At 44.7% G+C, this 22,050-nt stretch overlaps 1 protein-coding gene and 1 pseudogene across 1 annotated transcript in view; both read left to right on the forward strand.

Annotated features, from left to right (window-relative positions):
* The window catches only part of LOC144105579 (uncharacterized), a 100,688-nt gene that overhangs the window by 40,298 nt on the left and 38,340 nt on the right, over window positions 1–22,050 (forward strand). Inside the window, exon 4 of the mRNA XM_077638698.1 lies at window positions 12,513–12,615. Coding sequence (XP_077494824.1) covers window positions 12,513–12,615 — 103 coding nt within the window. The remainder of the gene's footprint in view (window positions 1–12,512; window positions 12,616–22,050) is intronic.
* LOC144105096 (uncharacterized) lies at window positions 3,204–6,202 on the forward strand (annotated as a pseudogene).

The raw sequence follows: 22,050 nt of genomic DNA on the forward strand, positions 1-22,050 counted from the left end.
CACGCGCACCAGCCGATAGCAGCTAGCGATAGGCGGTGGTTATTAAACCCCTTTAATCTTTAATATCGTGATTGCATATGTTGAAAGGCAGTGCGACCTGTGTTTTTACCATTTCTTACCTTTCTTCTTGACTTGAATTAACATAACATGGTTAAGACCTTGATGTAGCAAGCCTTACTGTAATGAAATCCTTTATGTAAGGACATATTTTAGTTTTTACAACTTAGTATTCATAGAGCACTGTGTGTTTTAAAGTGACAGCTGTTGAGCACCCGTTCTTGAGTTTCACATTGTCATCGTAGTAGCAGTAGCGGTGCTTGTATGATATCGGCGTAACGGGTGGGTGCGTTGCTGTGGAAACCACTTTGAGGGTGGTAGTTATATGAGGAGGAGGGTGTGACATTACTGAAGGAATCTGTATAATCAGTGGGCGGTTACTGCCGGAACCATCTAGAGGGTGGTGGTTACCGTGGAAAGAGGAGAGTATCGTGAGTACATAACAAGGCGCATCTGGTGGATGGTTGCCGTGGGAACCAGTCGGAGGATAGTTGCCGTGGAAAAAAGAGAAGGCTTACCATGGAAGGAGGAAAGGTACGGTGAGAACGGAGGATTGCAGCACCGCCCAGGTGCGAGAACTACTTCAAAATACGCCGCCCGAGAAAAAGGTCATTGGTGTCGCCGTGTGCCTAGAGCAGCGGTCTGGAGGGGAGAGCTAGTCGAAAAGCAAGTATGTGGGGAAAACAAAAAAAATAACTAGCACTCGATTTACATAGTTAAGCCAAATGCAAATTACAATTAAACTTCGATTTAAATAAGTCGGTAAAATCTAGTTTACTTCGTAATACCGAAATTCTGCTACATCGAAATTCGTCTCCTATCATGCTAAGAATCTGCCAAAAGCGTCATGTGGGTAACCCGGAGGGAAACCTTTATTTGCGATTAAAGTGGCCTCTTATATCTGCCCTTTCTTTCCCAGCAGCAACGATGTTACGTGCGTTTTGCTTATGTTGTGAACTTGCGAGCGGCCTCGGCTAAGGCAACCTCAGCACGCCCATCGTGCCAGCTACCTTGCGGGTGACGGGGACGACACACCCATCTTGAGTTTTGGTTTTTCTGTCATCATCCTTTTGTAAGTGCCTCGAGCGCATCGCTGACACGTTGACATGTTCCGCCGCTGCCACCGCTGCGACCTTGTGGCTGTCAGCAGCAGGCCTCGCAGCATGCCACATAGCCCCCCCCCCCCCCCCCCACCCTCTTCCGCTGTTTCTTTCTCCGGGTCAGCACCTTCAACCACCAACCAATTAAATGAAATCAGGCCCACCCTGTTCCTAGTGTTTTCTGCCGTAAGCACGAGTGTGTGTCTTTGCACATACGCACATCGTCTGAGTGAGAAGCTACGTTGTCAGTCGGGAAGCGCGCGGCAGGCTTTACAGCCTATGGGTGTGCCAACAGCACTGATCCTTCCATTCCTTCTACCAAGCTTTGATTTCAGGCGAGATACCGAGAATCGCGGGTTGGCCTGACAGGCTGCCAAGTACACACAGACACTAGTGCCAGCCTCGCCCCTACTACCCCAGATGGCGTGGCCGGCGGCGCAATCGCCACTGTGATCATCATTGTATTTCCATCTGCCTATGCACTCTGTATGTGAAATCCGGGCAGCACCCATATTGCATATGTGCTCCAGTGCGGTCTTCGGCACGCGCTCCGCTCAACCACTCGCACCCACGATACACACCTTCGTGAGGTTCGTTTACAGCCAGAAATGAAATTTCCTTACATTAAAAGTGCGGCAAAATCTACTTCATTATATTGAAGCTAAAAATACATGGTTTTCTATGGACATGATGTTACGAAAACTGGAATGCTTCGTTACAGCGAGGATTTCGTTACATTGAAGTTTGTTACATCGAGGTTTAATTGTAGATGCACTAGCACTTTGGTTTTCACTTCAGCTCCAGTGTTCGGATCTATTATTCATGGATGGAACTAGTTCGGACAGCATAATGGGCTAATGCCCCTATATAAAGAATTGGTCATTCTCTGCTTTGCATTCATATATCCGTGGGAGTCCTCATACCACCCCTGGCATAGTGGTGCAACGATTAATTGATGCGTCACTGCCCTGCAAAGGCAGGTGCTGCCATCGGGGGGCTTGTGAGACCCAGGTGGCTCCTCCTGAGCAACCTATCGCGACAAATCATTAATAGAACTCCCGCCTGCGAGTGGTATACATATACGCAGGCACACATACACATACATGCGCGCACCTGGCAGCAGGTTGCACACAACCAGTGGGCAGGTGGGCAGCCTGCCAAAAAGCAGCTTTCAGACAAACAGACAAAAAACACACAACGGCTAAATGCTAGGAATGGCCAATATGAGCTCTCTAGAGCTAGAGCTGTAGAGATGAAATTGTTCCCATATCCTCCACTTCAGCCTATCGTAAAGTGCAAATACCTTAACAGCTTATGCTGTTTCTCATGCTACACAGAGGTAACTGCCGTCTCAATTTTTAACTTCAGTATAACCAAAATTTTGTGGTGCTTTCAATATAACCAAATTTATTGACAGCTCGAAATGAACCTCAGGAAAAATTGTACTGTGGGCTTGATTTGTTGAGTGGATTGCACGCTTATTTGCGCAGCATACTGGAGTGGTAGTGTGTGCACAGGGCTTAGCTCTGCTTGTAGATGAAAGCAGGCGCCCTGCACTGGAGTGCACGAGCTCATCGTAGTGGTGAGCGTGCCACCTGCCGCACCATTTAAGGGGGGACGCGGGGATCAGATCGCGAAAATCGCGGAAAAAATCTATTTTTGGAAAACGGCAGATTCGGATTCTGCATTACCTTTTCTATCACAGCTAAAAAAATTTCCGCCGAAAACAGTCTCTAAGCGTCCCTAAAAAATATTTTTCTGACCGCGGGTCGCAAAAAACTAGCCAAAATCCGCGCAAAAACGGCCGATTTCAGAGCGCGATACCGCCGCACCTTCACCGCCGCCTATGGCAAGTTTGGTGTCACTGGAAAGCTTGCTTCACCGCGGTTCTTCTCCCAGTGGAACCACGTGTCTACGATAAAAAATAAATGCACAGACGTGAAAAATACGAGGGCACCCGCGAAGTCGCAGCTAGGCGCTGATTGGCCGCGCCAGTCACGTGGTGCTCAGCGCGCCCTGCGATTGGCTGCCGAAAGGCATGCCACTTCTCCGGTTGTCTGCTGCGCGCGCGCTTCGCGAAAACGATAGTTTGCGATTCAACTCGTGCTGTCCGTTCTGCATTTTCGTCAACTCATCTGCTGCGTGTGGTTTCGTACGTGAGCCCGCGATGGAGCGTCGCACGGGCCAGAAGTACAGGACGAAGTATGCTTACGGGAAGCGTAAGCGCAAGCCTCCTATTCCAAAACAGAAGCGGCCAGCAGCAACTGAACTGCACGAACGGAGGTCCGCTCCGATATCCAGTCACGCCGATGTGTCGTCGGAAGCAAGCCTGCCCTTGGAATCAGCGACCAGCAGTGAATCTGGGGGCCTGGCGCCGTCCGCTAGCCATGACATCGCAGTGCAGTACCGACCCGGACTCAGTTCCGTTTTTGCGGCGGCGAGTGGCGGTGCGGTGCCGGTTCAACGGGATGACGGCGAAGTTTTGCCTAAGCAGAAGCACACCGTTCAGGTGCACCTGCCCTCGGAATCAATAACCGGCAGTGAATCTGTGGGCCCGGTGCCGTCCTCAAGCCGTGACATCGCAGTGCAGTACCGATCCGGACTCAGTTCCGTTTTTGCGGCGGCGAGTGACAATGCGATGCCAGCTCAACGGGATGACGGTGAAGTTTTCCCTAAGCAGAAGCGCACCGTTCGAACGGTGCACCTGCCCTCGGAATCAATGACCGGCAGTGAATCTGGGGCCCCGGCGCCGTCCACAAGCCGTGACATCGCAGTGCAGCACCGGCCCGGACTCAGTTCCGTTTTTGCGGCGGCGAGTGACGATGCGATGCCAGCTCAACAGGACGACGGTGAAGTTTTCCCTAAGCAGAAGCGCACCGTTCGAACGGTGCACCTGCCCTCGGAATCAATGACCGGCAGTGAATCTGGGGACCCGGCGCCGTCCACAAGCCGTGACATCGCAGTGCAGCCCCGGCCCGGGCAAAGTTCCGTTTTTGCGGCGGCGAGTGACGATGCGATGCCAGCTCAACGGGATGACAGCGAGCTTTTTCCAAAACAGAAGCGCACCGTTCAGGTGCACCTGGAACCACGTTTTGTGACCTTGGAAGCAGCTGAGGAACAAGCGTGCAGCGTCCGTGCTACACTTCGCGTGGTGTCGTCAACGGAGCGCAAGTTCGGGTTCGCGCGGCAGACAGAGGAAGAATCGGCCCCAGATGAAGATGAATTCACATTAATTCAAGCTAGTGTAATGAATTCGATAATAGGGTCTTTACTGTGCCCAAAATGCTCTAAGAAGAGGTTGTCATTGAAGCACGAGACTAAACTGGGCCTAGCAGTAAAATTGGTGCTTTCCTGTGGTGCTTGCAGCCCTATTGCTTCACATTGGTCATCAAAAAGGAAGTCTGAAGGAAGGACTTTTGAGGTCAATATAAGAGCTATGCAAGCCATCAAGACCATTGGAAAAGGGCCCACTGCCCTGAACGACTTCTGGGCCACAATGAACGTCTCACATCGTGGGCTGCATCAAAAAACCTATCAGGGCCACCTAAAAAAATTGTTTAAACCTGGAGCAGAGGAAGCTGCACAAAACATTTTTGCAGATGCTGTACTTGCTGTCAAAGACGTCTACAGCAAGATGCAACCATCCAGCCCAAGTAACATAACAGTTGTGTATGATGGCACTTGGCTTACACGAGGCCACAGCTCTCACATTGGTGTAGGATGTATTATCGAATTTTATACCGGGCTTGTGCTGGATTGCACCGTACTGTCAAATTTCTGCCTAGGGTGCTGTCAGCAACCAGCAGAGAGTGACCCTAGCTATGGCACTTGGATTGAGCAGCATCAGTGCCAGAAAAACACAGATGTTGCCTCAGGTCAGATGGAGGTGGAAGCTGCACTAATACTTTTCAGGCGTTCTTTCAGCAGCTATGGCCTTCGCTACACGAATGTCATATGTGATGGTGACAGCCGAACATATCTTGCACTCTGCAAAGATGAGGTATACGGCTTCATACCCCTGACTAAGGAGGACTGCATAAACCATGTGCAGAAGAGGATGGGCACTGCACTCCGCACACTGGTTGCAAGAGCAAAAAAAGGGGAGCCATTGGGTGGGAAAGGTGGACTCACGCAGGACCTAATTAAAAAACTGACCAATTACTATGGTTTAGCCTTGCGCAGAAACACCGAAGTCAATGACATGCAAAGGGCCGTGATGGCCACATTGTACCATGTGACATCTACAGATGACGAGCCTCATCATGAGCTGTGCCCACCTGGCCCTGACAGTTGGTGCAGACATAGGTCAGCACAGGCCAAAATGGAGCCACCACCGCCTCATAAGTACAAGCTACCAAGACGTGTAGCAGAGGCATTGCTACCTGTCTACCAACGCCTGTCTGACCCGCAACTGCTGGAGCGTTGCAAGGGCAACAAGACGCAGAATGCTGCAGAAAGCTTACATTCTGTCATCTGGTCAATGATTTCAAAAGATCAGCATGCTTCATTGTTTGCAGTGGAGACTGCAGTCCATGAAGCAGTTGCACGCTACAACTTTGGTAACTTGCGTGCCTACACTGAAGTATGCAAGTCTGTGGGCATCAAACCCGGTAGCCTTGCCCTTGAGAGAGCTCAGGAAAAAGAAAAGCATGCAGTGCAGAAAAAACGAAAGAGCAAAGGCATAAGAAGACCCCTGCAAGCAAAGACACCAAGTATTACAGCCCTGGGGCATTCTGAAGAACATGTGGCGGCTGTGCAACTTTAGAGCCAGTTTTCTCAGAAGTGAGTTTTGAGCTGACTGTCCTGCTTGCAGAAAGCATAGAACAACTATGCCTTGTCGGATTTGCATGAGGTTTATTGCATTGTATTTCTTAGTAAATTCTCTGTGCAGTGACATTCCTATATTTTTTAATAACTATCTCATTTTTTTACTGCTTAGCTAAATTAGCGCGTTGATAACGACCTCATTTTTCAGACATGGATATGTTGTCCTATGTAAAAAAAATTAAGAGTGATAAAATTATTTGGAGAATGTCACTGCATGAACTATTCATTTTGCTAAAATATAAAAGCAACTGTGGGCTTCTACCATGTTTTTTGTCATGCCAGGCTTTCTGCAAGTTGAGTGCAAATAAAAATTTGTAATATCAAAACTACTCAAGATATATCAATGAAACTTTGTATTTAGTCATTCTGCACACTTCCCAATAACCATGCCAAATTTCATTGCTCTACTACAAAAAAATAAGGAAATTGACTCCGATCCCCACCTCCCCCTTAAAGTAGTATGGGCAAGGCTGGAATGGGTGTCGGTGCAGCCAGCTTGGTGAGCCCACAGCGCTTACTGTGTCTTGGCCAAAATATGGTACCGAATGCCACGCTCTGCTTGTGCTCATATCCGGCGGACAGTGTTTGTCGGTACTCATCATCATCATCAGCCTAACTACACCCACTGCAGGGCAAAGGTCTCTCCCATGTCTCTCCAATTAACCCTGTCCTTTGCCAGCTACGCCCACCCTATGCCTGCAAACTTCATCTCATCTGCTCACCTAACCTTCTGCCGCCCCGTACTGCGCTTGCCTTCTTTTGGAATCCACTCCTTTCCCGTTAAGGACCAGCGGTTATCTTGCCTCTGTATTGCCTTCGCATTGCCATTATCTTGCCTGCCCAAGCACGTTTCTTCCTGTTGAGTTTGACTAGGATGTCATTAACCCGCGTTTGTTCCCTTACCTACTCTGCCCGCTTCTGGTTTCTTAAAGTTACACCTATCATTTTTCTTTCCATGGCTCGCTGCGTTATACTTAAGCTGAATCCTTTTTGTTAGCCTCCAAGTTTCTGCCTCGTAGGTGAGTACTGGTAAGATACAGATGTACACTTTTCTCTTGAGGAATATTGGTAAACTGCCATTCATAATCTGAGAGAACCTGCCATATGTGCTCCACCCCATTCTTATCCTTCTAGTTATTTCCCTCTCATGATCAGGATCAGCTGTCACTACCTGCTCTAAGTAGACCTTTACCACTTCCAGCACCTCCGCTGCCAATTGTGAAATGCCATTCTCTTGCTATACTGTTGAACATAACTTTGGTTTTCTGCATGTTAATTTTTAGACCCATTGTTCTGCTCTGCCTTTCTAACTCATTGATCATGATTTGCAGTTCACTTCCCGAGCAATGTCACCAGCGAATTGCAGATTATTTACGTATTCTCCGTTACCTCTTATCCTCAGCTGTTCTCAATTCAGGCCTTGAAATACCTCCTGCAAACAGGCAGTGAATAGCATTGGTGAGATCATGTCTCCTTGCCCGACGCCATTCCTTATTAGAATCTTATTGCTGACTTTATGGAGGACTATGATAGCTGTGCAGTTCCTATATATATCTTAGTGTTTTGACATAAGGCTCTTCTACACCCTGATTCCTCAATGCCTGTGTGACTGATGAGGTTTGTACTGAGTCAAGTGCATTCTCGTAATCAATTAAGGCTATAGGGGTTAGTTATATTCTGCGCATTTCTCTATCATCTGATTGATAGTGTGAATATGATCTATTGTGGAATGTCCTTTATGAAAGCCTGTCGGATCATTTGGTTGATTAAAGTTTGATGTTGCCCTGACTATTAGAAATTACCTTAGTAAATACCTTGTAGGCAACAAGTCCTTGGCATCTCCTTTCTTATGAATTAAAATTATATTTGCGTTCTTCCAAGCTTCTGGTAGCGTCAAGGTCATAAGGCATTAGACAGGGTGGCTAGTTTTTCTAGCAGAATCTCCCCTCCGTCTTTCAACAGATCTGCTGTTACCTGGCAACGGACAGTAAGCTGATCGGTCTATAATTTTTCAAGTCCATGGCGTTTCCTTCCTTACCAGTTAAGATAATGTTAGCCTTCTTCGAAGCTTCTGGTACGATCGAGGTGATAAGACATTGCGTATACAGGGTTGCTCGTTTTTCTAGCACAATCTCCCCCGAGTCCTTCAAGAGGCCTGCTGTTACCTGATCCTCACCAGCTGCTTTTCCCCTTTTTATCGCTCCTAAGGCTTTCTCTACTTCCTCTTTCATTAATGGCGGGATGACTCATTGCTATACGCTACTGTCTCTCTCATTGACATTCTGATTACATTGTCTACTCTATAGATTTGTGTTGAACTCTTTGGCTACTTTAACTATCTTATGCATATTGCTAATGACATCGCCCTCCTTTTCTCTTAATGCATACGTCTGGTTTTTACCTATGCCTAGTTTTCTCCACCGCTTTTAGGCTACCTTTGTTCTTTAGAGCATGTTCGATTGTCTCCTTATTAAACTTCCTTATTTCGGCCTCTTTGCACTTATTTATTAACTTCGATAGCTTTGCTAGTTCTTTTCTCTCTGTAGGGTTAGACACCCTCATGCTTTGGCACTTCTTAATCAGATCTTTCGTCTCCTGAGGTAGCTTGCCTGCATCCTGTCGAACCGTCCTATTTTCTACTTCTGCTGCGCACTCCGTAATGATAGCTCTCAGACTATCATTCATTGTATGACCATTAAGATCAGCTTCCTCAGTTAAAGCTGGATATCTGTTTCGCAGTGATATCCAGAATTCCTCTACTTTCCCTCTTCGTCCAAGTTCATTTGAGACCTTACCATTCTGTGGTCGCTACACGAAACTTTCTCGTCAGTACTCAGAGTTCCGTAAATGGACTGGAGTGGTCACTGCCATCGGCATACCCGTCGGCTGTGTTTCACGCCTGACAGCCTTGCATCGTGCACATGCACAAAGATGGACATGCTTGCATTTGCAGTGGGAAAACGATGAGGTACAGAGTGATTTTGTTTCATTGGAGGACACTCTTGTTCTTGTCGACATGAGGTAAGAGAGGAGGAGGGGGTGACTACTGCTATGATAGCTGCTGCCGCCATCGGTTTTCTCAACTTCTTCCCTCGGGGTCTTGCAATTTCTATGTTCGTACATATGATGCACGAGGCTGTAGTTGATGGTGAAGAAAATGCAGATGTAATGAACCACTGCAAATGAAGGCTTTTTTCATGAGTGATTCACAACACATTTTGGGGGGTTCTTTGCATACTAGAATACAAATTTATGCTGCGAAATTTTTGTGTTATAAAGTAAACTGTAGGTTCTTTGCTAACTTTGTTATATTGAGGTTTAACTGTATTAGGCAACAATTCTGCTGCCTCGTCAAGACGCTAAACTTTTTTATTTATAGCACCCAAACCTGGTCATGGAACCCTTTAAGCTAGGGTGAGACTTTGAAAATGGCTTTTAAAAATTGGCTGCTGAGTAGCTGTAATAAAAGCTGTGGTAATGAAGTTTGCTGGCAATCTTTTAAATAGATGCAGCTTTGAATAAAGATCAAAAATAGATTAAACTTTTTCTTAGCGTTTTTCTATTTGTCTTTTATTTTTCTAAAGGGCACCCCACATGGAACGAACTTGCGCTGCGGATTTTTAGCGGCGCGGCAGAAGGCGGACACATTGCCGCTGTGCTGCACCACAAGCGGTGGAAAACAGACGGCTCCTGCCAGACCGCTGCTGCCAGGGTTTCAGTGTTGCTAGGAACGGTGTGATTCTCTATGCTTAGTAAAATGCTGGAAAGAATAGCTTTGCATTTACAATTAAGCTGTTATTTATTCAGTGACAACAAAGAAAACGAATTATTCTTTGTGACCCCTTTCTGGACCAAAATCGTTAACCTGTTTGAACCTCCCGCGCTTCCTGATGTCATCCGACGCTTGGTAGCTAAGCCTAGCAGCTTTCAAAATTCAGAAGCAATCTAAAAATTTGGCATGTTTCATCGCAAAAATTGTGTTGCGGGCATCTTCAGACAAAGCGAAAGCTTCGGGCGACTTTTGTTTGCTATGAGCAAGAGGCACAGTGTAGTAGTATTAGTAAGTGTTTTGTTAAAGTAATGATAGAAAGGAAGGAAAAGATTTTTGCTAGCCCTGGCATCTGCCATCGATACTGAAGCACCTGAGTTGGGGCAGTGGAAATAAAGGATAGCAGGCAGAAGGGAGAAATGAAATGAGAGAGGTGAAGGGTAGATAGAAAGGATAGGGGCGACGCGCAATACACAAATAGGCTTTTTGCACAATAATATCTACACATGTAGGACAACGCGTGTTGTGTTTATAATAAAGAGATAAAAGCACACGCGCACAACACTATGTACACTACAGCTGGAGTGGGGCGTCCAGCCGATGCACTGTGCAGCAGCAACGACTTGTTTGTGGTGAAGCGAGAGGCCCTGCTCCCCGCTTCAACAGGCGCGGCCATGTTGTAGAAGCAAGCGGAATTCAGACGCGGTCGTGCCCTGATTGTGCCTCACTGACAGCTCACGTTGGCCACTTCTGGCCAGTGGCTGACCGCCGAGTGATGATATCTAGCCTGGCTTGATCAACGGCGAATGGCCGGCGGCGGCTGTACGCAGGCCGCTGCGGAACTGTTTGCCAGTTTTCCTCAAACAAGTTGCTCCTTGTGGGTCGCCCTTAAGTACTTTTTTGTGAAAATCTTCTGAGTGTGGAGTGTTTAGCTTTTATGTGAGAATAGAAAATTTTATTCAACACAACTGTTACCAAAATTATGCGCTTTGCACAGAAAATAGAATTCTTTAGTTTTTCCCTTGGTGCAGTAAAATTGGCACCCATAAACGTTATATTTTTAGTTATAAAAACACAAATTGACTTAGACTGGATTCTGGTACCAGTCATGTAAAAGGCATTGATTGAAATCTGTGGGAAATTTTGTTTACTTGCTTTAGCCTTATGGTTCCTGAAAAAAAGGTGCATAGACCTTCAAAATTTCTGTTTTGAGAAATATGCAAATAAAGCCTTTGAAAACTCCCACTTTTGCACTCAACGTGGCAACGAAAAAGGATCAGAAAAGCATGTATTGATGTTGCGAATGCCCGAGTGTAATATATTTTCTGAAAGGTATAGAAAAGCTCCATCAGAATATCGTGATATCTGAATATTGATCTTGTTGATGAATAGACTCACTCTGCCTTAAAGGAGTAGGGACATAAAATTTTCATTGTTCTTGGCTTGAGATGATGTTCAAGACATTAGTGATATATTGACCATGTGGCATCTGCTTCTACAGGGAAAATAATTTATAACAGGATGTGTCTTCTCAAACACTGTTTCAGTTTTGGTTTCAACAGCTGTATGTGACGATGACATCACAGCTGGGTTTTGGTTTACTGCACACTACTAGACGACACCATTGACCATGAGACATATAAAGAAAAACTTAAGTACTTACGAGGTGTCGACGAACAGCACATGTAATGCTTGCTTTTAATAGATTTTTTTATCGCATGATGTGGTTGGTTGCTGGCCATGATGTAGCTTGTGGTCCTCCACTAGTAGGCTATTTTGCATTTCGGTCAAATGTGAAATCACCCGTAAAAAGAGGAGGGTAGAATGTGATCCCCATATACAGAAATTAGTCTCATGCGGCAAGCATTACATCAGCCAAGTACAACGATGCATTAATAAAGGCAAATTCAATGCGCTGATTCGTGTATAATATAATGATGCCAGGCACATAATTCCAAAGAACAAAAAAAGGAGCCAAAATTGGCCGGACTACTACCTTTTTCTATGAGCACCTATGCTCACTGAAGCATTGTGGTTGAAATGTTGTGCAGTTGAATTCGGGGTTGTGTTATGGAATCCCAGCCTTTGCAGCTGCATTTCGATGAAGGCAAAATGCAGATGCCAGTGTTCTGTGCAAAAATTCAGGGGGGCACTTTGTTGACCTAAAGTGCGGTGAGGCGAAAGCCTTTAGCGCAGTGTTGCTGCTTGTGTCACTGATGTGTGGTGAAGATGTTGATTAAGTACACAGTTTTTGGGAATCTTAAATGCTGGTGACACTGGAGGGCGTTTGGGAGGCATCCGTCTGATTCGACGCCTTTCCACAAACACTGTCCAGCATCCTAGACAAGGAGAACTATGTAAGCACTGGCAGGAAGTAGTGTAGTCGTTAGCACGCTCGGCTGCGGAACGGAAGGATGGTGGCTCAAATCTCATCGAGCACAAAGATTGTTTTTCTTATAGAGTTGCTGGATGTTGCTGAAGAGCATAGGACGGACAAAGTCGTGGCCACGAGTATGAGCCATTAAAGGCTTTCGCCTTAATATCAGTAAATGTTCAAGAGCCTCAGGTGGTCGAAATTGTTTCAGAGCCTGCCACTGTGCAGTCTGTCAGCCCAGATGTAGCTTTAGTATGTTAAACCCCACATACTGTATCAAACTGTGCCTTGCCATACCATACATTACCCTGGTTTTTAGGAAGTGAAATTCAGAGCATGAAGGTTGGACTCCGCTTTCAAGCTAATGACAGGTTGTGTGGCGCAGGAGTCCTCGACTTGTACCTGCGGACTTGAGAAGAAGGTGGAGCAGCTTGAATGCGAGAAGCAACATCTCATGAAACAGCTGGAGGATTCTCGGAATGTTTCCGGTGAGGTTTTCTTCTCTTCGTTTCCTTTTCAGTCTTCTGTTAGTGGCGCTTTTACTGCATGCCTGCAAAGCAGCGACTGGCAATGCCTACTTTTTCTGCGAAGAAAGCTGTCATTAATATTTATGTGTATTTTCCTCTGAGTGTTTCTTAAAAATCTACGCATGAAGAAGGTGCTGGGTTCTTAGGCACGAACAGAACTGCTAATTCCTGACTAAAGATGAACTTGTTCACACTTATATAGTTTGATTTCCTGCCATACAGAGCACACTGAAAAATCGACATTTCTCTCACTTTTGGGATTAGGATATGCATTGCTTTCATTGACTCCGAGTGCATGCAGGGGCAATTTTTTTTCATGATCTTCAGCCAGATTGAAGGAGTTCCGACACCAGATATCAGTTGCATACTTTCTTCTGGGCAATGATGCAGAAGACATTAGTATACATGGGCCACTGCAAGGTATTTGCCTACAACTGGTAGACGATTTATTATTGAACCCTCCCAGGTAGATTTGGTTTGGGAAAAATTGCTAACATCTAACCAGTCCTTAGGAAGCTTAATGCAACTGCCTAAAAGCCACTTGGCCCTTCTTCATGGCTCCACAAGCTCCGTTACGGATCATACGCGTCAATCTTAGTGCCGCTTTTATTTTGAGAAGCGCTCTTTTGCTGCTCCTCTACCCCCGCAGTTGTGTCATGCAACCTGTCAAATGACTTGATGCACGAACCACCAAGTTATGAAAACTTTCTACGCGTTCTGAGTACTGCGCAACTGGCACTCCGCCAACCCTCTCGACTCTCTATGTCTGACGATACCTTGCTTTCATTGGTTGACTTATGCGACACCACAACCCCTGCTGACCAATCCTGAATTAGTGTGACTACGTGCACAGCTTTTCCTCCGCACGTCAGTAACAATGTTGCATTAAAACCAGAAGTGTCGCCACCATGGTAGCTACAGTTCCTGTTGCTGTGGTAGATGTAAAAAAGTAGGCAGTACCCAGTCGATAACCTGCAGTTGAAGATGGTGCAACTGTATGTCTGCTTAAAGTGGTGTCAGCATTGTGCTTAGAAAGCTTGCAACCCTGTATAGATAGTATTCACAATGACGTCACACTTACGGCAGCGATGGCAGCGACAGCTCGGGTAGTGCTGGCAACCATGCTGGCCGCCTCATCCATCATATTGACGGACCAAGCTGTGTGAGCTCCTTCCATTGAATGTGAGCTGCATTATACCCTAGACATCGAAAATGAGTCAGCCAAGCACATCACACCTTAACGACTACGCGCAGGGCTTGGACACAGTAGCGAGGAAGAGATACAGAGGGCAAAACACTAGCTTGGAATGACCGAACTCTGCATTCAGCAACTCCCAAAGCCACGGCGACTAGGAAGGCAATAAATGGCGGTCAAATCTTATGAGTTTAACTGCACATGCTTACGTCCAGACCATTTTTAACCAAACTATCACTAGATATCGCATTTTCAGCTTTGAACACGTCCAGAAAGTGCTGTTGACCCGTTTTTGCTTGCTCACGAGCGATCAACTGCCCTTCAATGTTCATCCTGCACCAAAGGTTGAAATGTATGTTATCAAGGACTACTTAGTGCACACAACTCGCTATGTGACACATGAACTCAAATAAAGAAATCCCTGGAGGCATGTATCTCACGAGTGGCTTCGTTCGAAAGCCTCAACTTAGGAAGACTGATGCAAAAAGATCACTGCACACCTTGTAGTTCATCGCTATTGTGCTGATTTCACCTCGGCAAGGGCACCGAAACCATTCCACATGACGCTTTTCTACCAGCTCAAGCATCCTGCTGCATTGCCCGCAAACAACGTTTGGCACCGAAGAAAGCTCTTTTTTCGCGTTTTCATGGTCATTAGATCTTCGGTCCTACCTGTTGTTGCAACCTCACACACTGCAACTGACCATGGTCACAACAATGAATGGCCAGAATGCAGGTTACTGGTTGTAGCCAGCATTGCCGCATTTATTTGCCAGTTGGTTTTTCCCAGTTGTCGACTAAATATTTCCCAATTTTTCCTACAAATATATATTTTTAAATATAGTAATTTTAGACTGAGTACAGCTCCAAGGCAGTAAATATCAATATGAGTGAAATAAAATAAATACAAAGCCCATTAATAATGAACATCAGGGCTGGATTATTCTTGATCACATCATCGTCAATCACCACTTTGTTTTTATTAGTTTTTGCGTTGGGACGGGGACCAGCTCAGCTACTTCCATTTCCTTTCTAGCCGCTGTTGTATAGACCGTGGAAATTTTAAGGAATTCCTTTACAGCAACATGTGTACATAGGGGATTGTGTGGCTAAAGAGCTGGGAGTGGTTGGAAGCAATTAATGGAAGGGTCAGTGCCACTATAGGTGGTAGAAATCCAAGGACGCAACACTCGAAGCCTGAATGAGCCAGGGCTTTATATCCAAGGCTAGGCAACAATTTAAAGGGAAACATCAAGCCAAATTTCTTCTCGCGACACTAGTCAGGCCGCCATGATAACAGCATTTTCCCTTCATATCTGCACATTTTCCCGAGAAAGCACATTTAGAACACCGGTCTTTAGCAAAACCAAAATTTCCCATCTTTTCAATGGGTTATTAAACAAAGTTCCCTTTTTCCCACATTGGCTTGATTTTCCTACAATATGAAAAATTTCCCACGATTCGGCAACACTGGTTGTAGCACGCTGTTGACGCTGCTGAAATCCAAGGTAGCAATGAGAAGCAGCCACCAACAATATGAGGTTGAGCCTTAGCAATGGTGGGACGGAAGCGGAAGCTTCCCACAAGGCATTGCAATGCGCCCGTGAACCACAGGGTTGACCACAAGTGAGTGCTACGTATACACAGTGCCTCAGTACTTCAAATGTACCAGATATGTGCAGAATGCTAATGCAGATCCACAAAAAGGGTACCATATTTTCTCATCTACAAGTCGTACCTATGCAAGTCGCACCCTCCTACAAACAGCACTTTTTCTGGAAAAAAAAAGTTGTACATGAGTCATACCATTCTATAAGATGTACAGTCATAACTGCCAACTCTTCCAAATTTCCGTAAAATGTACGAATTCGGACCCGTATTTCGATTTTGTGAATCTTGTGTCACATTTTACAGAAAATAAATTTTATCTATGAAAAACTTTTGACATTCTATACAAAAAACCACACCCTTGTCGGTGATACCTTGCTCCACCACGAGAGGAATATGTACCATCTGTGAAATTAACAGCAGCAGCTGGAAAATTGTACAGTAAGACATCATTAATTCGACCCAACTAAATAACTGTTTATTTCTACTCCTCAACCTCCATTAGCACGGATAATCCAGACAGCAGCCGGAGTCGCACCAAATGCCTGTTAAAGACAATGACCTCGGGAGCTCGTTTATTTCAACGCCCTTTCGCTAGCATTGGTCATTTCGGATCGGCTCCCGAACTGGTGCCGTGTCATGGTATAAGCTGCTCAACAAACTGATCATCCAAATGTTCGACCCATGGCCTGAACTACACGTGTATGTTGTTTCCGGTGCCCCTCTGAGATGCATGCAACTGCAGGTGTTTCGACGATCGGCAGGCCCTCGGCAGTAGGCTGATCGAGAGTCTGTCCGCATAGTTTCATTTTTGAAGCTTCACCGCTAGCCCAGAACAGCGGTGGCTGTCGGCTGCACTTATCAGTCTGCAAGCCAAGCTACACACCGTTTAGAGTGACGATTGCATTGTTGCTGATATTTTTTGTTTGTTTATTTTTCAAATGAGTCTTAATTGCTGCTCCGGCAAGGCTCTAAAACCAGTGCGCGCTTCCATTGATTCCGTCCACATGATACTTCCATTCTTCCAGTGCATCGAAATTCCATACTCGTCACAGGCTGTTCGCCGTTTGTGTTTCCTCATGTGTTACACTACATGTGAAGAAGCTTCAGCGCTGTCGCGTTGCACACTGAAAGAAGCCTCGCAATGTGACACATTTTTTTTTTAGAAAAAAAAATTTGTTCTAGCTATCTCTTGTCCCCCCCGGTTGCAAAGGTTTTATGAATTTTTAAGGCTGGCGGGTATGTGTACTCGTTCATACAGTAACCAAAATAAAAATGCTTTGAAGCTTCCTTCATTAGTGGAATGAAATTATATGCTTGCAACAGTCACTGTCTGTGCAAACCACTGCTGGTCACTGCTGGCTAGTAAAATTAGTTGGTCAGCACTCGTGTATGTCGCCTTCTACTTTTGTCTTTCTTCTGTTTTGCGCTGTGCCACTTATGATGAACTGCTGGCATGCATGCAAGTGCCTTTCATCTTCTGGACTAAGTTCTTCGAAAAAGGTTTGTGCCGGAAGTTGCTTGTAACAAGCGGTACATAATGGTGCATTCACTAGGACATGTTCAGTGGCACACAACTTGAATTTTTCATCACACCTGCTTTGCCTCACTGGTGGTATCATTTTGAAAGAGAACTACACATGATGTGCACAGGGCACGCTGCAACAAGTGCAGTATAGACAGCATGATCATCGGAAGTGATGCCAAATGATGTGGCACTGAAATCGAAACTTGTGAGGATATGCAGTTCTACCCATTCTATCCAGAATTTTTGAAGTTCCTGTAAAAATGCTTAATACAGCCCTTCGTTCTTGCAGGGCAGCTTGATCTTAACTTTGTCTTTTGAAACGTAGTTACTACATGCAGCAAAAGATGACATGTATGGTCTTTCGCTTTATGTAAGTTGCACTCTTGTATACAATGCACTGACGAAAAATTCAAGAGAAAATGACTCACTGCGAAATCTGGTGATATCAGAGTGGAAACATGAGTTGGGCTTGTTTTCTACCTGCGTGATATCTCATCTCCTGAAGTAATTGTCGGTATATGTAATCGGGACAATGTTATACACCAGCTGCTAAGGAAACATGCTGGTTTTTGCATGTGATAGTCAAGAACAGGTGAGGTTGATATTTTTAATCAGGTTGTAGAAACTTAGTGCAGAGTATAACCATTCTTTTTTTTTTGTGGGCTTTATAGGTTACAAGAAGGTTGGATTCAGTGTAAACATCAGCAGTCCAGCTGGCATTGCACAAGCAGGATGCAGGGGAAACACAACAGATAGTACACACTTACAAAAATGTCTTTCAAATTCTTTTGACATCTTGATGAGTTCGTGTTGAATTGACGGGAAAGAAACAAACTCTGGGCATGTTGAGTTCACTCGGCGGCTGCTCTACAAAAGTTTTTGCTATGGCTCACCTACCGCATTTTCTGTTGAAGAATTTTTGCTAATTTTCAGCTGTGGTTTTACTGAACATACAAATAGAAAATTATGCTCATAGGTGCATTAGTGGAAACATGGTGCGAATTCTTTGTGGAGAGTATATGAATGGGGAAGCACACTATTGTAAGATAGTGAACGCCACTACAACACAGGAGTATTTTCTATCTTGTACTACTCAACTGATGGTGATGAAACTGGAGAGCATTAATGGTAAAGGCAAAATTACAGCATGGATACAAAATTTCTTAACGGATAGGACTCCATTTTTCGTCTTTGAAAATGTGCAATGTAATACAATGCCAGTAATATCCGGGATTTTGCACCATTCAGTCTTTGTGCCCTAGCTATTTATTATATATAATGACATCACAAAAAGTGCTGACTGCAGTATCGAACCATTTGCTGCATTATTTACAGGTAAATCATGAGTTCTGATTACCATTTCATATTTGACAGGTTGATTGACGTAATAGCCAACTGGTGTTCAAGGTGGGCAGATGTCAGTCAGCAATAAAAAAATCTCTGGCAGTGAAAATAACCAAAATCAGACAACCGTCTAGGTTCACATAAAAGGCTAATGGTACTACTCTTGAGAGATCAATGGACATAAATCCTTTGGCATCACCCTCACTGCTCAGCTCGAATGGGGCATACACATCGTGAAGCCTACAGCGTCTACACTACGTGAGTTATCCATGGGGATTTCTGCCAGTGACGATGGGTAACCTCATTCTATGGTCACTTGTCCACCCTTTGCACATGCCTCATGCTATTTTTCTCGTCTTCGGGTTGGATGTTCACTCACTCGTGATTATGTGACCAGCTCCTGCACGCACCCCAATCCTTGCTCTTTGCACAACCTTTGTTATTATCAGGTAGCTGCGGTCATAAGGCACCGCTATACGCTTTGAAACTCCTCTCAGACACTGCGTATAGCTAGGAGGTGAGGGCTTGCAAATACGCTGGGAGGTTGCACACGCACGTGCTGCCCGAAAACATCTGCCAGTCTTTGCCAACACGTTTTGTAGGCAAAATATAAAGTTTACGCCATGGAGTGCAATGCAGGAAACTCTGAGGCTGCAACATCGCCTGTGCACACTGGTGGTGCTTCACACTTGATTCATAGTGCAGCTCAAGGCTTGAGCATCCTTGCTTTGCCCAAGCTAGAGAGAGTGTGCGTCTTCATAGGGATTATAAGAAAGGCTCAGTACCAGTGGCTTGATGCACGTCTTCATAGGGGTTATAAGAAAGGCTCAGTACCAGTGGCTTGATGCCTTGAGTGTTCCCTGAAAAAAGGGATTAAGAAAGGGGAAAATAAACTGACATTTACACTAGCTCTGGCTGAATTTTGCAAGAGTAAACTGTAAGCTTTTCTTGAAAGATGCTTAAAACTGACACCTATACCAATTCTAGATTATACGGCATTGCTATGGCCACTGCTATTAATACACAAGCATAGAAGGGTTCCCATTCACAGTTAATAATATATCATGGAATTGGAAAATGATCAGCACTAAGCTACACGGTTCATACACAACCGATACAAATGCATTGGTTTTTCAAATAACTATTGCTTTTAGATCGTATCAATTGGAGCTAGACATGTTTACCCCAATTTTATATTCCAAATTCTCCACTGCAGTTACAAAATTGAGATTATTAAATTTCATTACATTTTCACAGAAACGGTCGAGACAGAAGCGTTACCACACATTAACAGAATATTGTTACCATTAAGTACATGGTTTTCATTTTCTCCTTTAGCAGTACACAAATGGAACTAGCTGGATCTTTTCAATACATGTGCCAGTTCATTGATCGCATTTAGTCTAGAGTTAGAGGCCACCATCAACGTTTAGAGGGTCACTTAGGCTTCCTTGCTGCTCTTTTTCCAGTGCTTTTTTTTTTCTGTACAGTTCTTTGACACTCTGGTCAAATTGCATCAACTGTACTTTCTCTATTTTGGCATGTGTGTATTGCGCGAATTCTGTGAAGCGTCGTTTGTCGTGTGCATCTTACACGGGTTGCGTGAACCTGTGATGTATGAACTTTGATAATGAAACCTTTCTTCATTTCGTCCTCTTGTTTTTGTCTTGCCTTTGATCACAGCACTGGTTGTCCTGAATCTTTTGGGGGAAAAAACTATTCGTACATCCTTTCCTACTGTGCCCTCAAATGGCTATGGCAGTATTTCAGATAAATAAACAAATTTCTTCCTTATCAGCAAACCGTATAACATAATGCAGTTAATTTCCCTTCAGGAAACAAATTTTCTCGACCAAGGTTCCAGCTAAACGCAATTTTTTTGAAGTGAAAGTGAGTCTGATGGTTTTTTAGTCTACAATGCAACAAATGTAAGGCCACCGGTTTGTTTCTTTCTATGGATTTGAATGTCTCTGCAGAATTTAATATCTGATTTGGTTTCACTGAAACCAGCCACCCAAGTTACTACAAACTTCAAGTGGTGGCGCAGATTGGCACTTGGTGACCGCATCATATGTCACACTGGAACCCGCGCTCAAATCGTTGCCACATGTCCTGTGCTACGTGAACTTTAGGATTTATGATTCAGGATACTTGCCCTAGTCAAATGTTTCCTCCCTAGTTTACAAAACGGCAGTAGCGAAGCAAGTGGGAGGCTGCTGATACCATGAACAATAAAAATGCAAAGGCTCTTTGAAATTATGACCGCAAGCATGAAACAGAATGCTTCATGATCCTGACTTATTTACTTGCTGATGATAACAAGTGCCTTGCTTCCCCCCATTTAATTTGGGTCGCAAAATGTAAACAATATCGGACTTCCACCTTCAAGGCTCAGCTCAACACTCCAGAACTTACAAAAAGCGAATGCTTACAGAATTTAATACCCTATTTGGTTTCACTGAAACCAGCCATCCAAGTTAGTACAAACTTCTAGTGGTGGCGCGGATTGGCACTTGGTGACTTCATCATACATCACACTGGAACCCGCGCTCAAATCGTTGCCACATGTCCTGTGCTGCGCGAACTTAGGAGTTATAATTCAGAGAACTTGTTTCCTCCCTAGTTTATGAAATGGAAGCAGCGAAGCAAGTGGAAGGTTGCCCATACCGTGAAAGATAAAAATGCAAAGGCTCTTTGAAGTTACGACCGCAAACACAAAGCAGAATGCTTCATGATCCTGACTTTTTTAATTGCTGATGCTAATGAGTGTCTTGCTTCCCCTCATTTAATTTGGATTGCAAAATGTAAACAATATTGGACCTCCACCTGCAAGGCTCAGCTCAACTTACCACAAAAAGCGAATGCTCACAGAAGGTTTGTCATGAGTACGTTGGCTGCTCTGTTGCTTATTTTTTTAACCATTGGCTTCTGTCGTAAAAACGGGAGTTTTGCAGTGATTTCCAGTGTATTTCAAGTTTGTTTTTAACACTGGTAAGGCTGGAAAGTACTGGTAGCTGTGATATGTTGGAGAATACTAGCATAGCTGCCCAGTGGCCTTGGGCTCCCACTGGGTCACATGAAGGAGACACTGTTAACACTGGCATTTCACTTGTCCCATTACGAATGGTGTCGGAAGCAGTGGCGCACACTGGATAGTTCTTAGTTGCACTGGAACTACTGGGGTGACATCACTCCAGCGGGGATGGTGCTGGAGCGCTGTGAAAATCATGCTGGCTGTGATTCATGTGCAACAGCGTGATCCACATCTACAAATACAAATAATGATGTATGGAACAAAATGAGTAACTTGAAGCTTTTGGCTTTCTGAAGGCACATGGTACGTGTAAGCACTATGTATGATGGTGTTGTGAAAAACACCGCAAGGAAACACTGTCATTTTGGTGGGTATCAGAAACAGTTCAATATTTTTTTTTTCATTTCACACCTTTAAGAGAGACATATACTATTTGTTGGGACCTATAGTCATTTGCTAATATGCTTAAAGGTTTAGACACCTAATTTTGAATGTCTTTTTTTCTTTGGAATGGTGCAAAATGCAGTAGTGTGCATCCATCACGACATGAAATTCACCTACACAGGCTGAATAATATGCAATTAAATTTTTTTCTCTCGTTATTTCGGTTTCAACAACCTCGCAATGGCTGTGACATAAAAGACGAGTTTACATCACGTTAGGCATGATAAAGGTGCGATATAATCA

The sequence above is a fragment of the Amblyomma americanum genome, chromosome 9 (genome assembly GCF_052857255.1).
Source record: "Amblyomma americanum isolate KBUSLIRL-KWMA chromosome 9, ASM5285725v1, whole genome shotgun sequence".
NCBI lineage: Eukaryota > Metazoa > Arthropoda > Arachnida > Ixodida > Ixodidae > Amblyomma > Amblyomma americanum.